Source organism: Vanellus vanellus, assembly GCF_965231255.1.
Source record: "Vanellus vanellus genome assembly, contig: HAP1_SCAFFOLD_1980, whole genome shotgun sequence".
In the NCBI taxonomy this organism is placed as follows: Eukaryota; Metazoa; Chordata; class Aves; order Charadriiformes; family Charadriidae; genus Vanellus; species Vanellus vanellus.
In genome coordinates, this window is record NW_028126768.1 from 1 (window position 1) to 22291 (window position 22291).

General features: G+C 67.5%; 1 protein-coding gene across 1 annotated transcript; it reads right to left on the bottom strand.

Moving 5' to 3' along the window:
- Positions 1–386: 386 nt before the first annotated feature.
- Positions 387–21992, bottom strand: LOC309685775 (1-phosphatidylinositol 4,5-bisphosphate phosphodiesterase beta-3-like; the record flags this gene model as incomplete). Its single annotated transcript, XM_082501494.1, is given in 14 exon segments — positions 387–467; positions 1518–1594; positions 6245–6359; positions 7989–8130; positions 10715–10750; positions 11023–11077; positions 11079–11156; positions 13225–13316; positions 14181–14285; positions 15737–15836; positions 16640–16801; positions 18283–18437; positions 20328–20452; positions 21908–21992. Coding segments are annotated over 14 exon segments (1408 nt in total), but the record flags the coding sequence as incomplete, so codon positions are not given.
- Between the last annotated feature and the right edge of the window lie 299 nt (positions 21993–22291).

The window sequence follows — 22291 nt, forward strand, 5'->3', positions numbered from 1 at the left end:
CCCCCCCTACCCCCCCCCCATCGCCCCCCCCCGGCCCCCCGTACCCCCCCGCCCGACCCCCCCGCCCCCCCTATACCCCCCCCGTACCCCCCCGCCCCCATAGCCCCCCCCCCCCGCCCCCCCATGGCCCCCCGTACCCCCCCCGGCGCCGCCCCCCCGCCCCCCCCATCGCCCCCCCGTACCCCCCCGCCCCCCCATAGCCCCCCGTACCCCCCCCGGCGCCGCCCCCCCGCCCCCCCCCGTAACCCCCCCCGGCGCCGCCCCCCCCGCCCCCCCATAGCCCCCCCGCCCCCCCCCATGGCCCCCCGTACCCCCCCCGCCCCCCCCATGGCCCCCCGTACCCCCCCCGGCGCCGCCCCCCCGCCCCCCCCATGGCCCCCCCGTACCCCCCCCGGCGCCGCCCCCCCGCTTCGCTGATGCTGTTGTGCCGTCTCCTCTCCAGGATCTTCTGCAGCTCCTTCTTCTCCCTGCGGCACCCGCCGCCCTGGGGCACCCGCACCCGCACCCCCCCGCGCCCCCCCCATAGCCCCCCGAACCCCAGCGACCCCCCCCCAGCACCCAGGGGACCCCCCCAGAGCCCCCCCCATCCCCAGGGACCCCCCCAGCACCCAGGGGACCCCCCCCAGAGCTCCCCCACCTATGGGACCCCCCCCCAGCACCCAGGGGACCCCCCCAGCACCCATGGGAACCCCCAGAGACCCCCACCTATGGGACCCCCCCCCAGCACCCAGGGGACCCCCCCAGCACCTATGGGACCCCCCCAGAGCCCCCCCACCTATGGGACCCCCCCCAGCACCCAGGGGACCCCCCTAGAGCCCCACCACCACCCATGGAACCCCCCCATAACCCCCCCACCCATGGGACCCCCCCCCAGAGCCCCCCCCATCCCCAGGGACCCCCCCAGCACCCATGGGACCCCCCCAGCACCCCCCATCCCCAGGGACCCCCCAGCACCCATGGGAACCCCCAGAGCCCCCCCACCTATGGGACCCCCCCCAGCACCCATGGGACCCCCCTCCACCCCATGGGACCCCCCCACCCCCCCCCAAACCCCAGCACCCCCCCCAGCACCCATGGGACCCCCCAGAGCCCCCCCCATCCCCAGGGACCCCCCCAGCACCCCCGATTCCCAGCCCCCCCCCAGCACCCATGGGACCCCCCCAGAGCTGCCCCCCATCCCCAGGGACCCCCCCCACCCCATGGGACCCCCCCAGCACCCATGGGACCCCTCCAGCCCCCCCCAAACCCCAGCACCCCCCCCCCCCAGCACCCATGGGAACCCCCCCACCCCATGGGACCCCCCCAGCCCCCCCGAACACCAGCGCCCCCCCCCCCAGCACCCATGGGACCCCCCAGCACCCATGGGACCCCCCCAGAGCCCCCCCACCCATGGGACCCCCCATCACTCATGGGACCCCCCCAGAGCTGCCCCCCATCCCCAGGGACCCCCCCCACCTATGGGACCCCCCAGCACCCATGGGACCCCCCCCAGTGCCCCCAGTGCCCCCAGCACCCACCTCTCACTGGTCTGGCGCAGGCGCTTGAGCTGGGCGGCCTGAGCCTCCAGCGCCACCTCCCGCAGCCGCTGCTGCGCCTGCCACCAGTACGCACCAGTAAGGACCAGTACGGACCAGTACGGGCCTCCCAGGTGCTGGGGCCGCACATGGCACCACTACAGACCAGTACGCGCCAGTACGGGCCAGTAGAGCCCTTCCTACTACTGTGTTTTCAATATACCAGTACATACCAGTAAGGACCAGTAAAGGCCAGTAAGGGCCTCCCAGGTGCTGGGGCCGCACATGGCACCACTACAGACCAGTACGCACCAGTACGGGCCAGTAGAGCTCTTCCTACTACTGTGTTTTCAATATACCAGTACATACCAGTACGGGCCAGTAAGGGCCAGTAAGGACCAGTATGGTCCTCCCAGCTGCTACGACCACATGCACTGCTGTACACACCAGTATGTACCAGTACAGAGCAGTACAGACCAGTAGAGCCCTTCCTACTGCTGTGTCTTCAATATCCCAATACAGACCAGTAAGGACCAGTAAGCACCAGTATGGCAGTCACAGCTGCTGGGGGTGTACACATCCCAATATGGACCAGTAAACACCAGTATGGGCCAGTACAAATGAGTAGAGCCCTTCCCACCACTGTATTTTCAATATCCCAGTACAGACCAGTAAGCACCAATAAAGACCAGTAAGGAATATTATGGCCCTCCCAGCTGCTGGGGATGCACACGGCTCCACTACAGACCAGTACAGTCCAGTACGGACCAGTATAGGCCCATACAGCCCTCCCCGCTGCTCCCAGTCCCTCCCAGTGCTCCCAGTACCACCAGTATCTGCCGCAGGTGCTCCGGCTTCCAGCCCTGCTCGGCCCCCCGCCCTCCCCGCTGCACCCAGTCCCTCCCAGTGCTCCCAGTGCTCCCAGTACCTGCCGCAGCTGCTCCCGCTTCCAGCCCTGCTCGGCCCCCCGCCCTCCCCGCTGCTCCCAGTCCCTCCCAGTGCTCCCAGTGCTCCCAGTACCTGCCGCAGCTGCTCCCGCTTCCAGCCCTGCTCGGCCCCCCGCCCTCCCCGCTGCTCCCAGTCCCTCCCAGTCCCTCCCAGTGCTCCCAGTACCTGCCGCAGGTGCTCCCGCTTGCAGCCGTGCTCGGCCCCCCGCCCTCCCCGCTGCTCCCAGTCCCTCCCAGTGCTCCCAGTGCTCCCAGTACCTGCCGCAGCTGCTCCCGCTTCCAGCCCTGCTCGGCCCCCCGCCCTCCCCGCTGCTCCCAGTCCCTCCCAGTGCTCCCAGTGCTCCCAGTACCTGCCGCAGCTGCTCCCGCTTCCAGCCCTGCTCGGCCCCCCGCCCTCCCCGCTGCTCCCAGTCCCTCCCAGTGCTCCCAGTGCTCCCAGTACCTGCCGCAGCTGCTCCCGCTTCCAGCCCTGCTCGGCCCCCCGCCCTCCCCGCTGCTCCCAGTCCCTCCCAGTCCCTCCCAGTGCTCCCAGTACCTGCCGCAGCTGCTCCCGCTTCCAGCCCTGCTCGGCCCCCCGCCCTCCCCGCTGCTCCCAGTCCCTCCCAGTGCTCCCAGTGCTCCCAGTACCTGCCGCAGCTGCTCCCGCTTCCAGCCCTGCTCGGCCCCCCGCCCTCCCCGCTGCTCCCAGTCCCTCCCAGTGCTCCCAGTGCTCCCAGTACCTGCCGCAGGTGCTCCCGCTTGCAGCCGTGCTCGGCCCCCCGCCCTCCCCGCTGCTCCCAGTCCCTCCCAGTGCTCCCAGTACCTGCCGCAGCTGCTCCCGCTTCCAGCCCTGCTCGGCCCCCCGCCCTCCCCGCTGCTCCCAGTCCCTCCCAGTGCTCCCAGTGCTCCCAGTACCTGCCGCAGCTGCTCCCGCTTCCAGCCCTGCTCGGCCCCCCGCCCTCCCCGCTGCTCCCAGTCCCTCCCAGTGCTCCCAGTGCTCCCAGTACCTGCCGCAGCTGCTCCCGCTTCCAGCCCTGCTCGGCCCCCCGCCCTCCCCGCTGCTCCCAGTCCCTCCCAGTGCTCCCAGTGCTCCCAGTACCTGCCGCAGCTGCTCCCGCTTCCAGCCCTGCTCGGCCCCCCGCCCTCCCCGCTGCTCCCAGTCCCTCCCAGTGCTCCCAGTGCTCCCAGTACCTGCCGCAGCTGCTCCCGCTTCCAGCCCTGCTCGGCCCCCCGCCCTCCCCGCTGCTCCCAGTCCCTCCCAGTGCTCCCAGTACCTGCCGCAGCTGCTCCCGCTTCCAGCCCTGCTCGGCCCCCCGCCCTCCCCGCTGCTCCCAGTCCCTCCCAGTGCTCCCAGTGCTCCCAGTACCTGCCGCAGCTGCTCCCGCTTCCAGCCCTGCTCGGCCCCCCGCCCTCCCCGCTGCTCCCAGTCCCTCCCAGTGCTCCCAGTGCTCCCAGTACCTGCCGCAGCTGCTCCCGCTTCCAGCCCTGCTCGGCCCCCCGCCCTCCCCGCTGCTCCCAGTCCCTCCCAGTGCTCCCAGTGCTCCCAGTACCTGCCGCAGCTGCTCCCGCTTCCAGCCCTGCTCGGCCCCCCGCCCTCCCCGCTGCTCCCAGTCCCTCCCAGTGCTCCCAGTGCTCCCAGTACCTGCCGCAGCTGCTCCCGCTTCCAGCCCTGCTCGGCCCCCCGCCCTCCCCGCTGCTCCCAGTCCCTCCCAGTGCTCCCAGTACCACCAGTATCTGCCGCAGCTGCTCCCGCTTGCAGCCGTGCTCGGCCCCCCGCCCTCCCCGCTGCTCCCAGTCCCTCCCAGTGCTCCCAGTACCTGCCGCAGCTGCTCCCGCTTCCAGCCCTGCTCGGCCCCCCGCCCTCCCCGCTGCTCCCAGTCCCTCCCAGTGCTCCCAGTGCTCCCAGTACCTGCCGCAGCTGCTCCCGCTTCCAGCCCTGCTCGGCCCCCCGCCCTCCCCGCTGCTCCCAGTCCCTCCCAGTGCTCCCAGTGCTCCCAGTACCTGCCGCAGCTGCTCCCGCTTCCAGCCCTGCTCGGCCCCCCGCCCTCCCCGCTGCTCCCAGTCCCTCCCAGTGCTCCCAGTGCTCCCAGTACCTGCCGCAGCTGCTCCCGCTTCCAGCCCTGCTCGGCCCCCCGCCCTCCCCGCTGCTCCCAGTCCCTCCCAGTGCTCCCAGTGCTCCCAGTACCTGCCGCAGGTGCTCCCGCTTGCAGCCGTGCTCGGCCCCCCGCCCTCCCCGCTGCTCCCAGTCCCTCCCAGTGCTCCCAGTACCTGCTGCAGGTGCTCCCGCTTGCAGCCGTGCTCGGCCCCCCGCCCTCCCCGCTGCTCCCAGTCCCTCCCAGTGCTCCCAGTGCTCCCAGTACCTGCCGCAGGTGCTGCCGCTTGCAGCCCTGCTCGGCCCCCCGCCCTCCCCGCTGCTCCCAGTCCCTCCCAGTGCTCCCAGTACCTGCCGCAGCTGCTCCCGCTTGCAGCCGTGCTCGGCCCCCCGCCCTCCCCGCTGCTCCCAGTGCTCCCAGTGCTCCCAGTACCTGCCGCAGGTGCTCCCGCTTGCAGCCGTGCTCGGCCCCCCGCCCTCCCCACTGCTCCCAGTCCCTCCCAGTGCTCCCAGTGCTCCCAGTACCTGCCGCAGGTGCTCCCGCTTCCAGCCCTGCTCGGCCCCCCGCCCTCCCCGCTGCTCCCAGTCCCTCCCAGTGCTCCCAGTGCTCCCAGTACCTGCCGCAGCTGCTCCCGCTTCCAGCCCTGCTCGGCCCCCCGCCCTCCCCGCTGCTCCCAGTCCCTCCCAGTGCTCCCAGTGCTCCCAGTACCTGCCGCAGCTGCTCCCGCTTCCAGCCCTGCTCGGCCCCCCGCCCTCCCCGCTGCTCCCAGTCCCTCCCAGTGCTCCCAGTGCTCCCAGTACCTGCCGCAGCTGCTCCCGCTTCCAGCCCTGCTCGGCCCCCCGCCCTCCCCGCTGCTCCCAGTCCCTCCCAGTGCTCCCAGTGCTCCCAGTACCTGCCGCAGCTGCTCCCGCTTCCAGCCCTGCTCGGCCCCCCGCCCTCCCCGCTGCTCCCAGTCCCTCCCAGTGCTCCCAGTGCTCCCAGTACCTGCCGCAGGTGCTCCCGCTTGCAGCCATGCTCGGCCCCCCGCCCTCCCCGCTGCTCCCAGTCCCTCCCAGTGCTCCCAGTACCTGCCGCAGCTGCTCCCGCTTGCAGCCGTGCTCGGCCCCCCGCCCTCCCCGCTGCTCCCAGTCCCTCCCAGTGCTCCCAGTGCTCCCAGTACCTGCCGCAGCTGCTCCCGCTTGCAGCCGTTCTCGGCCCCCCGCCCTCCCCGCTGCTCCCAGTCCCTCCCAGTGCTCCCAGTGCTCCCAGTACCTGCCGCAGCTGCTCCCGCTTCCAGCCCTGCTCGGCCCCCCGCCCTCCCCGCTGCTCCCAGTCCCTCCCAGTGCTCCCAGTGCTCCCAGTACCTGCCGCAGGTGCTCCCGCTTCCAGCCCTGCTCGGCCCCCCGCCCTCCCCGCTGCTCCCAGTCCCTCCCAGTGCTCCCAGTGCTCCCAGTACCTGCCGCAGGTGCTCCCGCTTCCAGCCCTGCTCGGCCCCCCGCCCTCCCCGCTGCTCCCAGTCCCTCCCAGTGCTCCCAGTGCTCCCAGTACCTGCCGCAGGTGCTCCCGCTTCCAGCCCTGCTCGGCCCCCCGCCCTCCCCGCTGCTCCCAGTCCCTCCCAGTGCTCCCAGTGCTCCCAGTACCTGCCGCAGGTGCTCCCGCTTGCAGCCGTGCTCGGCCCCCCGCCCTCCCCGCTGCTCCCAGTCCCTCCCAGTGCTCCCAGTGCTCCCAGTACCTGCCGCAGGTGCTCCCGCTTGCAGCCGTGCTCGGCGTGGTGCTGCTCCTCCCGCAGCTGCAGAAGTCCGCGCAGCGCCGTCCGCTGTCCTCCACTCTCCGCTGATTTGCTGCCGCTGTTTTGGAAGGGGGGGGGGACACCCCCCAAATCAGGGGACACCCCCACTTTGGGGACACCCCCACGTTGGGGACACCCCCCCTCTCCCCCTCCCCCAATTCCCCGGTTTTGGGGTGCCCCATGGGGGATATTTTGGCGACAGTCAGCAGCTTTTTGGAGCTGTGTTTTTTTGGGGGAGGGGGAGCATCTTGTTTTGGGGGGCACGGGAGGGGCAGTTGGCTGGCCCGCCCCCAGTTTTGGGGTGCGCCGGGGTGATTTTGGGGTGCCCTGAGGTGATTTCGGGCTGCTTTGGGGTGATTTGGGGGGGGCACGGGTCACTTTGGGGGTGCCCCAACCCCCCGTTTGGGGGTCCCTCCTGCTCCTGCGCTGCTCAGGGGAGATTTGAGGGTACCCCAGGATTTGGGGGGGGGGCACGATTGGTTTGGGGGACCCTCAGGGCTCTTTGGGGGCGGACACTGCAGGTTTGGGGGCGCCCCTCTTTTTGGGGTGTCCCTTTTTTGGGGTGTACTCTCTCTCACCCCCTTAATCCCACACTGCAAGAGTTAGGGGAGCTTTGGGGGTGTCAGGGTCAGTTTTGGGGGGTTCCCAAGTCATTTTTGGGGTCCCCCCGGCAAATTTGGGGTCCCAGAGAATTTGGGGGCCCCCCAGAGTCGGTTCTGGGATCACTCCACTTTTTGGGGTGCCCCTTTTTGGGGGTTCACCCCCTCCCACCCCATTAATCCCACACTGTGAGAGTGGTGGGCGCTTGGGGGGTGCCAGCACCATTCTGGGGGGTCCCACTGTCATCTTGGGAGTCCCCCCGGCAAATTTGGGGCCCCGGAGCATTTTGGGGGCCCCTCAGGGTCGGTTCTGGGCTCACCCCACTTTTTGGGGAGCCCCTTTTTGGGGGCCCACCCCCTCTCGCCCCCTTAATTCCCTGCAAGAGCAGGGGGAGCTTTAGCGGTGCCGCTGCCATTTTTTGGCGTCCCCCCCAAGTCATTTTTGGGGTCCTCCAACCATTTTGGGGTCCTAGAGCATTTTGGGGTCACCCCACTTTTTGGGGTGCCCCTTTTGGGGGGTCCACCCTCTCAATTCCCCACTGCAGAGCTCTGCCAGAGTGGGAGAGTACTTTCGGGGTGGCAGTGCCATTTTGGGGGGCCCCCAAATGATTTTAGGGTCCCCCCAAGACATTTCTGGGGTCCCCCAACCAATTTGGGGTCCCGGAGCATTTTGGGGGCCCCTCAGAGTCGGTTCTGGGGTCACCCCACTTTTTGGGGTGCCACTTTTTGGGGGTCCATCCCCTCTCGCCCCCTTAATTCCCTGCAAGAGCAAGGGGAGCTTTAGCGGTGCCGCTGCCATTTTTTGGCGTCCCCCCCAAGTAATTTTTTGGGGTCCCCCAACCAATTTGGGGTCCCGAAGCATTTTGGGGTCACCCCTCAGGGTCGGTTCTGGGGTCACCCCACTTTTTGGGGTGCCCCTTTTTGGGGCCCCTTCATTCCCTGTCGGCTGCGCTGAGCCCTGGGCAGTGTGGACCTGGGGGGGGGGGGGGGCAGGGAAAAGCTTATTTTTGGGGGTCCCCCTGGTGGAGTTTTGGGGTTCGGGGGGGTTTGGGGGGTTCGGGGGGGGGTGTCGGTTTTTGGGGTGTCACCTGGCCACCAGCCGCTTGTGTAGGGCCACCAACTTCTTGAGGTGTTTCTTGCGCAGCTCCTTCAGCTCCCGGCACTGCTGCTTCTGCAGCTTCACGTAGTTCTTGTGCTGCCGCAGCTCCTCCACCGACTGCGGCGCCACCTCTGGGGGGGGAAAGGGGGGGTCAGGGGGGTCCCCAAAACTCCCCGGGGGGGGGACACAATTTGGGGGACCCCCTGGACCCCAAAAATGGGGGTTACAACGCCCCCCCGAGGCACCCTGTGGCTCACTGGGTTCCCCATGTGGCCCCACGGTGGTGGATGGGGGAATTTGGGGACTTTGGGGGGGAATTTGGGGGTTCAGATGGAATATGGGGGTCAGGGGGGTCCCCAAAACTCCCCGGGGGGGGGCACAATTCGGGGGACCCCCAACGACCCCAAAAATGGGGGTTACAATGCCCCCCCGAGGCACCCTGTGGCTCACTGGGTTCCCCATGTGGCCCCACGGTGGTGGATGGGGGAATTTGGGGACTTTGGGGGGGAATTTGGGGGTTCAGATGGAATATGGGGGTCAGGGGGGTCCCCAAAACTCCCCGGGGGGGGGCACAATTCGGGGGACCCCCAACGACCCCAAAAATGGGGGTTACAACGCCCCCCCGAGGCACCCTGTGGCTCACTGGGTTCCCCATGTGGCCCCACGGTGGTGGATGGGGGAATTTGGGGACTTTTGGGGGGGAATTTGGGGGTTCAGATGGAATATGGGGGTCAGGGGGGTCCCCAAAACTCCCCGGGGGGGGACACAATTTTGGGGGACCCCCTGGACCCCAAAAATGGGGGTTACAACGCCCCCCCGAGGCACCCTGTGGCTCACTGGGTTCCCCATGTGGCCCCACGGTGGTGGATGGGGGAATTTGGGGACTTTGGGGGGGAATTTGGGGGTTCAGATGGAATATGGGGGTCAGGGGGGTCCCCAAAACTCCCCGGGGGGGGACACAATTCGGGGGACCCCCCACGACCCCAAAAATGGGGGTTACAATGCCCCCCCGAGGCACCCTGTGGCTCACTGGGTTCCCCATGTGGCCCCACGGTGGTGGATGGGGGAATTTGGGGACTTTGGGGGGGAATTTGGGGGTTCAGATGGAATATGGGGGTCAGGGGGGTCCCCAAAACTCCCCGGGGGGGGGGCACAATTCGGGGGACCCCCAACGACCCCAAAAATGGGGGTTACAACGCCCCCCCGAGGCACCCTGTGGCTCACTGGGTTCCCCATGTGCCCCACGGTGGTAGATGGGGAATTTGGGGACTTTGGGGGGGAATTTGGGGGTTCAGATGGAATATGGGGGTCAGGGGGGTCCCCAAAACTCCCCGGGGGGGGGACACAATTCGGGGGACCCCCCACGACCCCAAAAATGGGGGTTACAACGCCCCCCCGAGGCACCCTGTGGCTCACTGGGTTCCCCATGTGCCCCACGGTGGTAGATGGGGGAATTTGGGGACTTTGGGGGGGAATTTGGGGGTTCAGATGGAATATGGGGGTCAGGGGGGTCCCCAAAACTCTCCGGGGGGGGACACAATTCGGGGGACCCCCCACGACCCCAAAAATGGGGGTTTACAACGCCCCCCCGAGGCACCTGTGGCTCACTGGGTTCTCCATGTGGCCCCACGGTGGTGGATGGGGGAATTTGGGGACTTTGGGGGGGGAATTTGGGGGTTCAGATGGAATATGGGGGTCAGGGGGGTCCCCAAAACTCCCCGGGGGGGGGGGCACAATTCGGGGGACCCCCCACGACCCCAAAAATGGGGTTACAACGCCCCCCGAGGCACCCTGTGGCTCACTGGGTTCCCCATGTGGCCCCATGGTGGTGGATGGGGGAATTTGGGGACTTTGGGGGGGAATTTGGGGGTTCAGATGGAATATGGGGGTCAGGGGGGTCCCCAAAACTCCCCGGGGGGGGGCACAATTCGAGGGACCCCCCACGACCCCAAAAATGGGGGTTACAACGCCCCCCCGAGGCACCCTGTGGCTCACTGGGTTCTCCATGTGGCCCCACGGTGGTGGATGGGGGAATTTGGGGACTTTGGGGGGGAATTTGGGGGTTCAGATGGAATATGGGGGTCAGGGGGGTCCCCAAAACTCCCCGGGGGGGACACAATTCGGGGGACCCCCCACGACCCCAAAAATGGGGGTTACAACGCCCCCCCGAGGCACCCTGTGGCTCAGTGGGAGCCCCGTGGTGGTGGATGGGGAGATTTGGGGGGGAATTTGGAGGTCCAGGGGGGAATTAGGGGGGTACAAGAAGGATTTGGGGATTCGGGGGGGGTCCCCAAAACTCCCCGGGGGGGGTAACAATTGGGGGGACCCCCCGGCCCCCGAAAATGAGGGCTACAACCCCTCCCCGGGGCACCCTGTGGCTCAGTGGGTGTCCCATGGGACCCCATGGTGGTGGAGGAGCGAATTTGGGGGGAATTGGAGAGATTTTGGGGTTCAGGAAACACCCGGGGGGGCACAATAAATTGGGGACCCCCCATGGCCCTCAAGCCCCCCCCCCCAGGGCACCCAAGGGGGGGTCATAGAGTGCTCCTGTGGCCCTGTGGGGGGGCAATGTTGGGGGGCAATTGGGGGGTTCAGGGGGAATTTGGGGTGCGGGGGCAGATTTGGGGGTTCAGGGGGGATTTTGGGGTGCAGGGAGGGATTTGGGGGTACGGGGGGGGTCCCTCAAATCGAGGAGGGGCTCACCCCGAATCTTACCTGTGAGAACGCTGGCGATGAGGTCATCCCTCTGCCCTGGGGGGGGGAGTAAGAAATATAAAGGGGGGGGGGCCCTAAACCCCCCTGAGCACCCCCAGATTTTGGGGAGGCCCCCCCCCAGGGAGATGAGCCCCCCCCTTAGCTGGGCTGTGATTCTGGGGGACCCGGGGGGGGTGGGGATTTTTGCCCCCCCCTTTACCCGGGCTGGGGACACCGAGGGGGGGATTTTGGGGGATCCCCCCCCGATAGCTGGGCTGGGATTTTGGGGGGGCCCAGAGGGGGGAAATTTGGGGGATCCCCACCTTTACCTGGGCTGGAGACGGGGGGAGGCCCGGGGGGGGGCGCCCCAGGGGTTGGGGGGGGGACGGGGCTCTGGGGGGGGGTCGGCAGCCACATCCCCTTGCGCCCCCCCCGGTGTCTCGCGAGGCTTCTCGGGGCCCTCCTGGGGGGAGGAAATTGGGGTTCAGGGCTCCCCCCAAATTATCCGGGACCCCCCCAAACCCCTTGCCCCCCCCATCTGTGCCCCCCCAACCCCCCCCCCCCAAATCCTCCCACCCTCCCCACCCAAAACAGTCTTTATCTCCCCCAAAGGGCCCCCGCAAATCCACCACAGCCCCCCCAAACCCCCTCAGGGCCCCCCCAAATCCCTCATTGTCCCCCCCAAAATCCTCAGGGCCCCCCCAAATCCCTCCATGACACCCCAAAATCCTCCCTCCATCCCAGCCCACTCAAGACCACTTTAATCTCCTCCAAGACCCCCCAAATCCACCACAGCCCCCCCCAGATCCCTCAGGGCTCCCCCAAAACCCCCTCAGGGCCCCCCCAAAACCCCCTCAGGGCCCCCCCCAACTCCTTGGGGCCCCCTCAAACCCCCCATGATACCCCCAAATCCTCCCATCCATCCCATTCCCTCTATGACCATCTCTAGCTCCCCCAAGAACCCCCCCCCAAATCCACCCCAGCCCCCTCAAAACCCCTCGGGGCCCCCCAAATCCCTCGGGATCCCCCAAGCCCCTCAGGGCCCCCCCAAACCCTTGGGGGCCCCCCCAAACCCCCCCACGACACCCCAAAATCTTCCCCATCCATCCCATTCCCTCTATGACCACCTTTATCTCCACAAACACCCCCCCCCAAATCCACCACAGCCCCCCCCAAATCCCTCTCCCCCCCCCCAAATCCCTCGGGATCCCCACAAGCCCCCTTAGGGCCCCCCCAAACCCTTGGGGGCCCCCCAAACCCCCCCACGACACCCCACAATCTTCCCCATCCATCCCATTCCCTCTATGACCACCTTTATCTCCACAAACACCCCCCCCAAATCCACCACAGCCCCCCCAAATCCCTCTCCCCCCCCCCCAAATCCCTCGGGTTCCCCCCAAGCCCCCTCAGGGCCCCCCAAACCCTTGGGGGCCCCCCAACCCCCCCACGACACCCCAAAATCTTCCCCATCCATCCCATTCCCTCTATGACCACCTTTATCTCCACAAACACCCCCCCCAAATCCACCACAGCCCCCCCCAAATCCCTCTCCCCCCCCCCAAATCCCTCGGGTTCCCCCCAAGCCCCTTAGGGCCCCCCCAAACCCTTGGGGGCCCCCCAAACCCCCCCACGACACCCCACAATCTTCCCCATCCATCCCATTCCCTCTATGACCACCTTTATCTCCACAAACACCCCCCCAAATCCACCACAGCCCCCCCCAAATCCCTCTCCCCCCCCCCCAAATCCCTCGGGTTCCCCCCAAGCCCCCTCAGGGCCCCCCCAAACCCTTGGGGGCCCCCCAAACCCCCCCACGACACCCCAAAATCTTCCCCATCCATCCCATTCCCTCTATGACCACCTTTATCTCCACAAACACCCCCCCCCAAATCCACCACAGCCCCCCCAAATCCCTCTTTCCCCCCCAAATCCCTCGGGTTCCCCCAAGCCCCTCAGGGCCCCCCCAAACCCCCCCACGACACCCCAAAATCTTCCCCATCCATCCCATTCCCTCTATGACCACCTTTATCTCCACAAACACCCCCCCAAATCCACCACAGCCCCCCCCAAATCCCTCTCCCCCCCCCCAAATCCCTCGGGATCCCCCCAAGCCCCCTTAGGGCCCCCCAAACCCTTGGGGGCCCCCCAAACCCCCCCACGACACCCCAAAATCTTCCCCATCCATCCCATTCCCTCTATGACCACCTTTATCTCCACAAACACCCCCCCCAAATCCACCACAGCCCCCCCCAAATCCCTCTCCCCCCCCCCAAATCCCTCGGGTTCCCCCCAAGCCCCCTCAGGGCCCCCCCAAACCCTTGGGGGCCCCCCAAACCCCCCCACGACACCCCAAAATCTTCCCCATCCATCCCATTCCCTCTATGACCACCTTTATCTCCACAAACACCCCCCCCCCAAATCCACCACAGCCCCCCCCAAATCCCTCTCCCCCCCCCGCAAATCCCTCGGGTTCCCCCCAAGCCCCCTCAGGGCCCCCCCAAACCCTTGGGGGCCCCCCCAAACCCCCCCACCTCGCCGTCCCCCATGAGGGCGGCCAGCCGCCGGGCGCGCTGGTCCATCAGGCTGACGTGTTTGATGGGGTTGATCAAAGCCTCGGCGTAATCTGGGGGGGGGGGGGGAACATGATTTAGGGGTGAAAAGGGGGGAAAGAGCACCCCAAAACCCAAGGGGGGGGTCCCCCCGAAAAAGGGGAGACCCTCCAAAAAGGGGAGACCCCTCCCCAAAAAAGGCATACCTCCCCCAAAATGGGAGCACCCCGAGAAAGGAGCCTGCCAATGCAGGTGTGACACCCCCCTCCCAAAATAGGGGGGACCCCCTCAAAGGACAGTGGGGGGATCCCCAAAAATGGGGGGGGGGGGTGGGGAGTAAAAAAGAGGCACCCTAAAGATGATGGGAAGGGGGGCACCCCCAAAAATGGGGGGATGGAAAAAAAAGGGCACTGAGTGAAATGGGCAGCCCCAAGAAATGGAGAAGCACCCCCAAAAATGGGGGAGGGGGGAGCCCCATAAAACAGCACCCCAAAAAGACGGGGAACCCCCCAAAAATGGGCTCAAACCTTCCCAAATGTGTGCTGGGGCTGCCGCAATCTCTATCCATTGCTGAACCGAGGACACCCCCTCCGAAAAAGCACGGGGGACCCCCAAAAGAGGGAGGAATTCCCAAAAGAGGGGGTGATCCCACAAGAGAGGTGAGGACACCCCAAAAAGAGAAGGGACCCTCCACAAAAAGAGGGAGGGACCCCCCAAAAGAGGTGAGGACACCCCAAAAAGAGAAGGGACCCTCCACAAAAAGAGGAAGGGACCCCCAAAATGGGGTCAAACCCTCCCAAACATCTCCGGGGCCACCCCAATCCCCACCCCGGGGGTTGCTGCTTCCCCCCCCCCCCCCCCCGCTCTGGGTATAGGGGATCCCCCCCGGGTTTGGGGGGGGTCCCTGTGGGTTTTTGGGGGGGCTCCCCCCCTCTCACCCTGGTGGCCGTGGGGGACGTAGTCGCAGGCCTGGGTGTGGAGGAGGAGGGCGGGCAGGCAGAGCGGCTGGTTGCTCTCGTTGCGCAGGCAGACATAGTGGTACCCTGGGGGGGGGGGAGACACAAGATGGCGGCTGGAGGGGGATTGAGGGGACACAAGATGGCGGCTGGAGGGGTCCTGTGTCCCCGTCCCCGTTCCCCCCCCCGCGCAGGGCCTGCACCCCCAAACCCACCCCCAAGCCCACCCCCAGACCCCAACCTCACTGTTGCCATGGTGACGGGGAACTGCAGGGCGTTATGGGTAGGCCCAGACTCCTCTTGCTGTGGTAACAGGCTGACGCAGGGCTTTCTGGGTAGGCCCAGGCCCTTGTTGCCATGGTAACAGGCCTTCTGGGTAGGCCCTGGCTGCTGTTGCTATGGTAACAGGATGCTATAGGGCACTGTGGGTAGGCCTGGGCCCTTGTTGCCACAGTAAGAGGCTGCTACAAGGCATTGTGGGTAGGCCCGAATGACTGTTGCCACGGTAACAGGCTTCTGCAGGGCATTGTGGGTAGGCCCAGACCTCTGTTGCCATGGTAATAGGGATTGTGGATAGGCCCAGGCTGGTATTGCCACGCTAACAGGCTGCTACAGTGCATTGTGGGTAGGCCTAACCCCCCTGTTGCCATGGTAACAACCATTATGGATAGGCCCAGCCCCCTGTTGCCATGGTTACAAGCATTGTGGGTAGGCCCAGCCCCCTGTTACCATGGTAATGGCCTAGTGCAGGGCATTGTGGGTAGGCCCAGACTCCTGTTGCCATGGTATCAGGCTTGTGCACAGCATTGTGGGTGGGCCCAGACCCCACGTTGCGACAGTAACAGGGACTGTGGGTAGGCCTAGACCCCTTTTTGCCATGGTAATAGGGATTATGGGTAGACCCAGACTCCTGTTGCCATGGTAACGGGCTGGTGCAGGGCATTGTGGGTAGGCCCAAACCCCCTGTTGCCATGGTAAGAGACTGCTACAGGGCATTGTGGGTAGGCCCGAATCCTTGTTGCCACAGCAACAGGCTGGCGCAGGGCATTGTGGGTAGGCCCGAACCCCTGTTGCCACAGTAACAGGCTGGCGCAGGGCATTGTGGGTAGGCCCGAACCCCCTGTTGCCACAGCAACAGGCTGGCGCAGGGCATTGTGGGTAGGCCCGAACCCCTGTTGCCACAGCAACAGGCTGGCGCAGGGCATTGTGGGTAGGCCCGAACCCCCTGTTGCCACAGCAACAGGCTGGCGCAGGGCATTATGGGTAGGCCCGAACCCCTGTTGCCACGGTAACAGGCTGGCGCAGGGCATTGTGGGTAGGCCCGAACCCCCTGTTGCCACGGTAACAGGCTGGTTCAGTGCATTCTAGGTAGGCCCCAGTCTCGTTGCCATGGCGCCGGGGGTAGGCCCGGCCCTGGGGGGAACACCCCCCCGCCATGTCCCCTGTCCCCCCCATGTCCCCCCCGTCCCCCCCCGCCACGGGGACCCCCTGTCCCCCCCTGTCCCCCCCTGTCCCCGCCGTTGTCCCCCGCCCCTCACCGGAGCGCAGGGTGGCCACGGGCAGCACGCGGTGCCCCAGGAACCGGCCCCCTTCCTCGTAGGCCGCCACCCGCAGGGTGGCCAGGGAGGGCAGCACCACCTGCCGGCACCAGTATGGACCAGTACGGACCAGTACGGACCGGTACGGACCAGTACGGACCCACATGGACCAGCACAAGCCAGTGCTCTCATTGCTCCCAGCGCCCTCCCAGTTCTCCCAGTGCCACCCCGTGCGCCCAGTGCCCCAAGTGACCCCCAGTGCTCCCAGTGCCCCACCAGTGCTTCCCAGTCTCCTCCCAATCATCCCCAGCCTCCCTCAGTCCTCTCCCAGTCCATCCCAGTCCCATCCCAATGCCCCCCAGTACCCTCCCAATCCACCCCAGTCCCATCCCAGTGCCCCTCATTGCCCTCCCAGTCCCCCCCAGTCCCCCCTTGTGCCCTCTCAGTCCCTCCCGATCCCTCTCAACCCCCTCCCAACCCCCCCAGTCCTCTCCCAGTCCATCCCAGTCCCTCCCAATCCCCTCCCAATCCCCCCAGTCCCTCCCAGTCCCCCTCCAACCCCACCCAGTCCTCTCCCAGTCCCCCCCAGTCCCTCCCAATCCCCTCCCAATCCCCCCCAGTCCCCCCTTGTGCCCTCCCAGTCCCTCCCGATCCCTCCCAATCCCCTCCCAATCCCCCCAGTCCCTCCCAGTCCCCCTCCAATCCCACCCAGTCCTCTCCCAGTCCCCCCCAGTCCCTCCCAATCCCCTCCCAATCCCCCCAGTCCATCCCAGCCCCCCCAGTGCCCTCCCAATCCCCCACAGTGTTCTCCCAATCCCCCCCATTCCCTCCCAGTGCCCTCCCAGTGCCTCCCAGTGCCCTCCCAGTGCCCTCCCAGTGCCTCCCAGTGCCCCCCAGTCCCACCTTGTGGAAGAGGAAGGGCTCCTCGTCCCAGACGGGGTTGAAGGGGTTCCCCTGACAGGAGCGGGTGCGGAACCGCCGCCGCGTGTCCACGGGAAGTCCGAACACGTCCACCTCCACATAGACCCCCCCGCGGCGCTCCGACAGGAACTGCCCCGAGATCACCTGGGGGGGGACCCCAAAATCACAACGGGACCCCCCAAAACCGAACTGGGACCCCCATAGCCCCCCCACATCACCCCCACACCCCACAACCCCCCCTGAACCCCAAATCACCCCCACACCCCCATGGGACCCCCCAGACCCCCCCGCGGCGCTCCGACAGGAACTGCCCCGAGATCACCTGGGGGGGGACCCCAAAATCACAACGGGACCCCCCAAAACCGAACTGGGACCCCCATAGCCCCCCCACAGCCCCCCCCACTCCCCACAGCCCCCCCTGAACCCCCACAGCCCCCCCAGATTCCTCTGGGACCCCCCAGACCCCCCCGCGGCGCTCCGACAGGAACTGCCCCGAGATCACCTGGGGGGGGCCCCAAAATCACAACGGGACCCCCAAAACCGAACTGGGACCCCCATAGCCCCCCCACAGCCCCCCCCACTCCCCACAGCCCCCCCTGAACCCCCACAGCCCCCCCAGATTCCTCTGGGACCCCCCAGACCCCCCCACGGCGCTCCGACAGGAACTGCCCCGAGATCACCTGGGGGGGACCCCAAAATCACAATGGGACCCCCCAAAACCCGACTGGGACCCCCCACAGCCCCCCCAAATCCCCCCCACCCCCCACAGCCCCCCCAAATCACCCCCACAGCCCCCCCAGATTCCTCTGGGACCCCCCAGACCCCCCCGCGGCGCTCCGACAGGAACTGCCCCGAGATCACCTGGGGGGGGACCCCAAAATCACAACGGGACCCCCCAAAACCCGACTGGGACCCCCACAGCCCCCCCAAATCCCCCCCACCCCCCACAGCCCCCCCACATCACCCCCACACCCCACAGCCCCCCCTGAACCCCCAAATCACCCCCACACCTCCCTGGCAACATTGGGGGGGGGGAATGAGGGACCCCCTCGGGGTGGTTTGGGGGGGCTGTGGGGACCCCAAATCCCCCTGGGGTCACTTGGGGGGAGGGCTGTGGGTCCCGTGTCCCCCCTCGGGGCCACTTATGGGGCAGAGCCCCCCCCCAGTGGGTTTGGGGGCGCTGTGGGTCCCCTCCGCCCCCCTGGGGATGTTTGGGGGGGCGGAGGGGACCCCAAATCCCTCCTGGGGTCACTTGGGGGGGGGGCTGTGGGTCCCGTGTCCCCCCTCGGGGCCACTTATGGGGCAGAGCCCCCCCCCAGTGGGTTTGGGGGCGCTGTGGGTCCCCTCCACCCCCCTGGGGATGTTTGGGGGGGCGGAGGGGACCCCAAATCCCCCTGGGGTCACTTGGGGGGGGGGGCTGTGGGTCCCGTGTCCCCCCTCGGCGTCACTTATGGGGCAGAGCTCCCCCCATCGGTGCGCTTTGGGGGGGCTGTGGGGACCCCAAATCCCTCTGTGGCCATTCAGGGGGGGCTGAGGGGACCCCAAATCCCCCTGGGGACACTTGGGGGGAGGGCTGTGGGTCCCGTGTCCCCCCCCGGGGTCACTTATGGGGCAGAGCCCCCCACCTGCACGCGCAGCGTGTTGGCCACGATCCCGTCCACCAGATCCTCCGCGAAGGGGTCGAAGGTTTTGTCGCGGCGCCGCATGAACTCGGGTTTGAGCAGGAGCCCACAGCGCGCGTTGTACTCGAACAGCCCCAGGTTCAGCTGCATGGGCACGTCTGGGGCGCGCCGTGGGGCAGAGCCGTGGGGCAGGGTCAGTGCTATGGGGCTGAGCTGTGGGGCTGAGCCCTGGGGGCGGGGGGCAGCGCGGTGGGGCAGCCTCAAGGGGTGGCGATGTGCTCAAACAGCCCCAGGTTCAGCTGTGTTGTTATATCTGGGGCGCGCCGTGGGGCAGAGCTGTGGGGCAGGGGCAGTGCTGTGGGGCTGAGCTGTGGGGCAGAGCCGTGGGGTGGGGGGAAGAGCTGTGGGGCAGCCTCAAGGGGTGGCGATGTGCTCAAACAGCCCCAGGTTCAGCTGCATCGGCACGTCTGGGGCAGAGCTGTGGGGCAGAGCCGTGGGGCAGGGTCAGTGCCGTGGGGCTGAGCCCTGGGGGCGGGGGGCAGCGCCGTGGGGCAGCCTCAAGGGGTGGCGATGTGCTCAAACAGCCCCAGGTTCAGCTGCATCGGCACATCTGGGGCGCGCCGTGGGGCAGAGCTGTGGGGCAGAGCTGTGGGGCAGAGCCATGGGGTGGGGGGCAGCGCCGTGGGGCAGCCTCAAGGTGTGGCGATGTGCTCAAACAGCCCCATTTTCAGCTGCATCGGCACATCTGGGGCGCGCCGTGGGGCAGAGCCGTGGGGCTGAGCTGTGGGGCAGCGTCAGCGCTATGGGGCAGGGCCGTGGGGTGGGGGGAAGAGCCGTGGGGCAGCCTCAAGGGGTGGTGATGTGCTCAAACAGCCTCAGGTTCAGCTGCGTTGTTATATCCGTGGGGCAGAGCCATGGGGCAGAGCCGTGGGGCAGAGCCGTGGGGCAGTGTCAGCGCTATGGGGCTGAGCCATAGGGCAGAGGGCAGCACCGTGGGGCAGCCCCTGGGAGTCAGAATGGGGCACTGGGGGCAGTGCTATGGGTCAGGGCTGTGCTATGGATCATTCTATGGGTCAGGGCTGTGCTATGGGTCCCACCGTGGGTCAGGGCTGCGCTATGGGTCATGCTATGGGTCTGGGCCACGCTATGGGTCCCACCATGGGTCAGGGCTGTGCTATGGGTCCCACCGTGGGTCAGGGCTGCGCTATGGCCCATGCTATGGGTCTGGGCCACGCTATGGGTCCCACCATGGGTCAGGGCTGTGCTATGGGTCCCACCGTGGGTCAGGGCTGCGCTATGGGTCATGCTATGGGTCTGGGCCACGCTATGGGTCCCACCGTGGGTCAGGGCTGTGCTATGGGTCCCACCGTGGGTCAGGGCTGCGCTATGGCCCATGCTATGGGTCTGGGCCACGCTATGGGTCCCACCATGGGTCAGGGCTGTGCTATGGGTCCCACCGTGGGTCAGGGCTGCGCTATGGGTCATGCTATGGGTCTGGGCCACGCTATGGGTCCCACCGTGGGTCAGGGCTGTGCTATGGGTCATGCTATGGGTCTGGGCCACGCTATGGGTCCCACCATGGGTCATGGCTGTGCTATGGGTCCCACCGTGGGTCAGGGCTGCGCTATGGGTCATGCTATGGGTCTGGGCCATGCTATGGGTCCCACTGTGGGTCAGGGCTGTGCTATGGGTCCCACCATGGGTCTGGGCCATGCTATGGGTCCCACCGTGGGTCAGGGCTGCGCTATGGGTCATGCTATGGGTCTGGGCCATGCTATGGGTCGGGGCCACGCTATGGGTCCCACTGTGGGTCAGGGCTGCGCTATGGGTCATGCTATGGGTCTGGGCCACGCTATGGGTCAGGGCCATTCTATGGGTCACGCTATGGGTCTTTGGGTTCTATGGGTCACCACACTCCGAATCCACCACGTGGGAGGAGGTCGCGCTCTGGACTGTGCAACGGGGCTGCGCTATGGGGCTGGGGGGTGGTGGGGGGGAAGCCGTGCTATGGGTCGGGGCCGCGCCGTGGGTCGCGCCGTGGGGCTGACCGAGGGTCTGGAAGTTGAGGGCGGCCATGTGGCAGCCGGCGTTCCAGAAGAGCTGCGGTTGGAAGTTGGAGGAGTCCACGCGGGTGCCCTTGGGGTAGACGCGGCTCAGCTGGCGCTTGTTGTACCTGCGCGTCAAGGGCCACGCGACCCACGGCTGCCCCATAGCTGCCCCAGAGCCGCCCCACGGCTGCCCCACAGGCACCTCTCAGCCACCCCCACGCCACTTCCCCGCAGCCCTACACACCCCACGGCTGTCCCGCTGTCCTCCAGCCTGCCTTAGCAATGCCCTGCCTGCCCCACAGCTGCCCCATAGCTTCCCCACGGCTGCCCCATAGCTGCCCCATAGCTGCCCCATAGCCACCCCCACGCCACTTCCCCGCAGCCCAACCCACCCCACGGCTGTCCCGCTGTCCTCCGACCTGCCCTGGCAAAGCCCTGCCTGCCCCACGGCTGCCCCATAGCTTCCCCACGGCTGCCCCATAGCTGCCCCATAGCTGCCCCATAGCCACCCCCATGCCACTTCCCCGCAGCCCAACCAACCCCACAGCTGTCCCACTGTCCTCCGACCTGCCCTGGCAAAGCCCTGCCTGCCCCACGGCTGCCCCACGGCTGCCCCATAGCTGCCCCATAGCTGCCCCATAGCCACCCCCACGCCACTTCCCCACAGCCCAAACAACCCCACGGCTGTCCCACTGTCCTCCAACCTGCCCTGGCAAAGCCCTGTCTGCCCCACAGCTGCCCCATAGCTGCCCCATAGCTGCCCCACGGCTGCCCCACAGCTGCCCCACAGCCACCCCCATATCCACCCCCACGCCACTTCCCCACAGCCCAATCAGCCCCACAGCTGCCCCACTGTCCTCCAGCCTGCCTTAGCAATGCCCTGGCTGCCCCATGGCTGCCCCACGGCTGCCCCATAGCTGCCCCACAGCTGCCCCATATCCACCCCACAGCCACCCCCACGCCACTTCCCCACAGCCCAACCAACCCCACGGCTGCCCCACTGCCCTCCAACCTGCCCTAGCAAAGCCCTGCCTGCCCCACGGCTGCCCCACGGCTGCCCCATAGCTTCCCCACGGCTGCCCCATAGCTGCCCCATAGCTACCCCACAGCCACCCCCACGCCACTTCCCCACAGCCCAACCAACCCCACGGCTGTCCCACTGTCCTCCGACCTGCCCTAGCAAAGCCCTGCCTGCCCCACGGCTGCCCCACAGCTGACCCATAGCTGCCCCATAGCTGCCCCATAGCTGCCCCATAGCCACCCCCACGCCACTTCCCCACAGCCCAATCAGCCCCACAGCTGTCCCACTGCCCTCCAACCTGCCCTGGCAAAGCCCTGCCTGCCCCACGGCTGCCCCACAGCTGCCCCACGGCTGCCCCATAGCTACCAAACCTCCAGCCCCCCTCATACACCCCCAAATCCCTCTCTAAACCCCCCAAATCCCCTTTCAAACCCTCTCCGGACACCCCCCAAATCCCCCCTGCAGCCCCCCAAACCCCCTCTGCCCCCCAAGTCCCCCCCCCCTCAGCCCCCCAAGTCCCCCCCCTCTGCCCCCCAAGTCCCCCCCGTGGGGCGGATACTCCACGAACTCGAGAGGGCTCTTCGTGAGCTGCTCCAGTCCCTTCGTCTCCACGAACGACGACATCTCAAAGGCCTTATTGCGCTCTGGGGGGACCCCCAAAATCACCCCCTCAACCCCCAAATCCCCCCCACACCCCCACAGCCCCCCCCCACCCCCTCAGGACCCCCCAAACCCCCCCAGAACCCCCCCAACCCCCCCCAGGTCCCCCCTAAACCTCCCTCAGGTCCCCCCAAATCCCCCCCAAACCCCCCAACCCCCCCCAGGACCCCCCCAACCCCCCCCAGGCCTCCCCCAAACCCCTTCAGGACCCCTCCAACCCCCCCAAATCCCCCCCAAACCCCCTCAACCCCCTCCAGGCCCCCCCCAAACCCCCTCAGGCCCC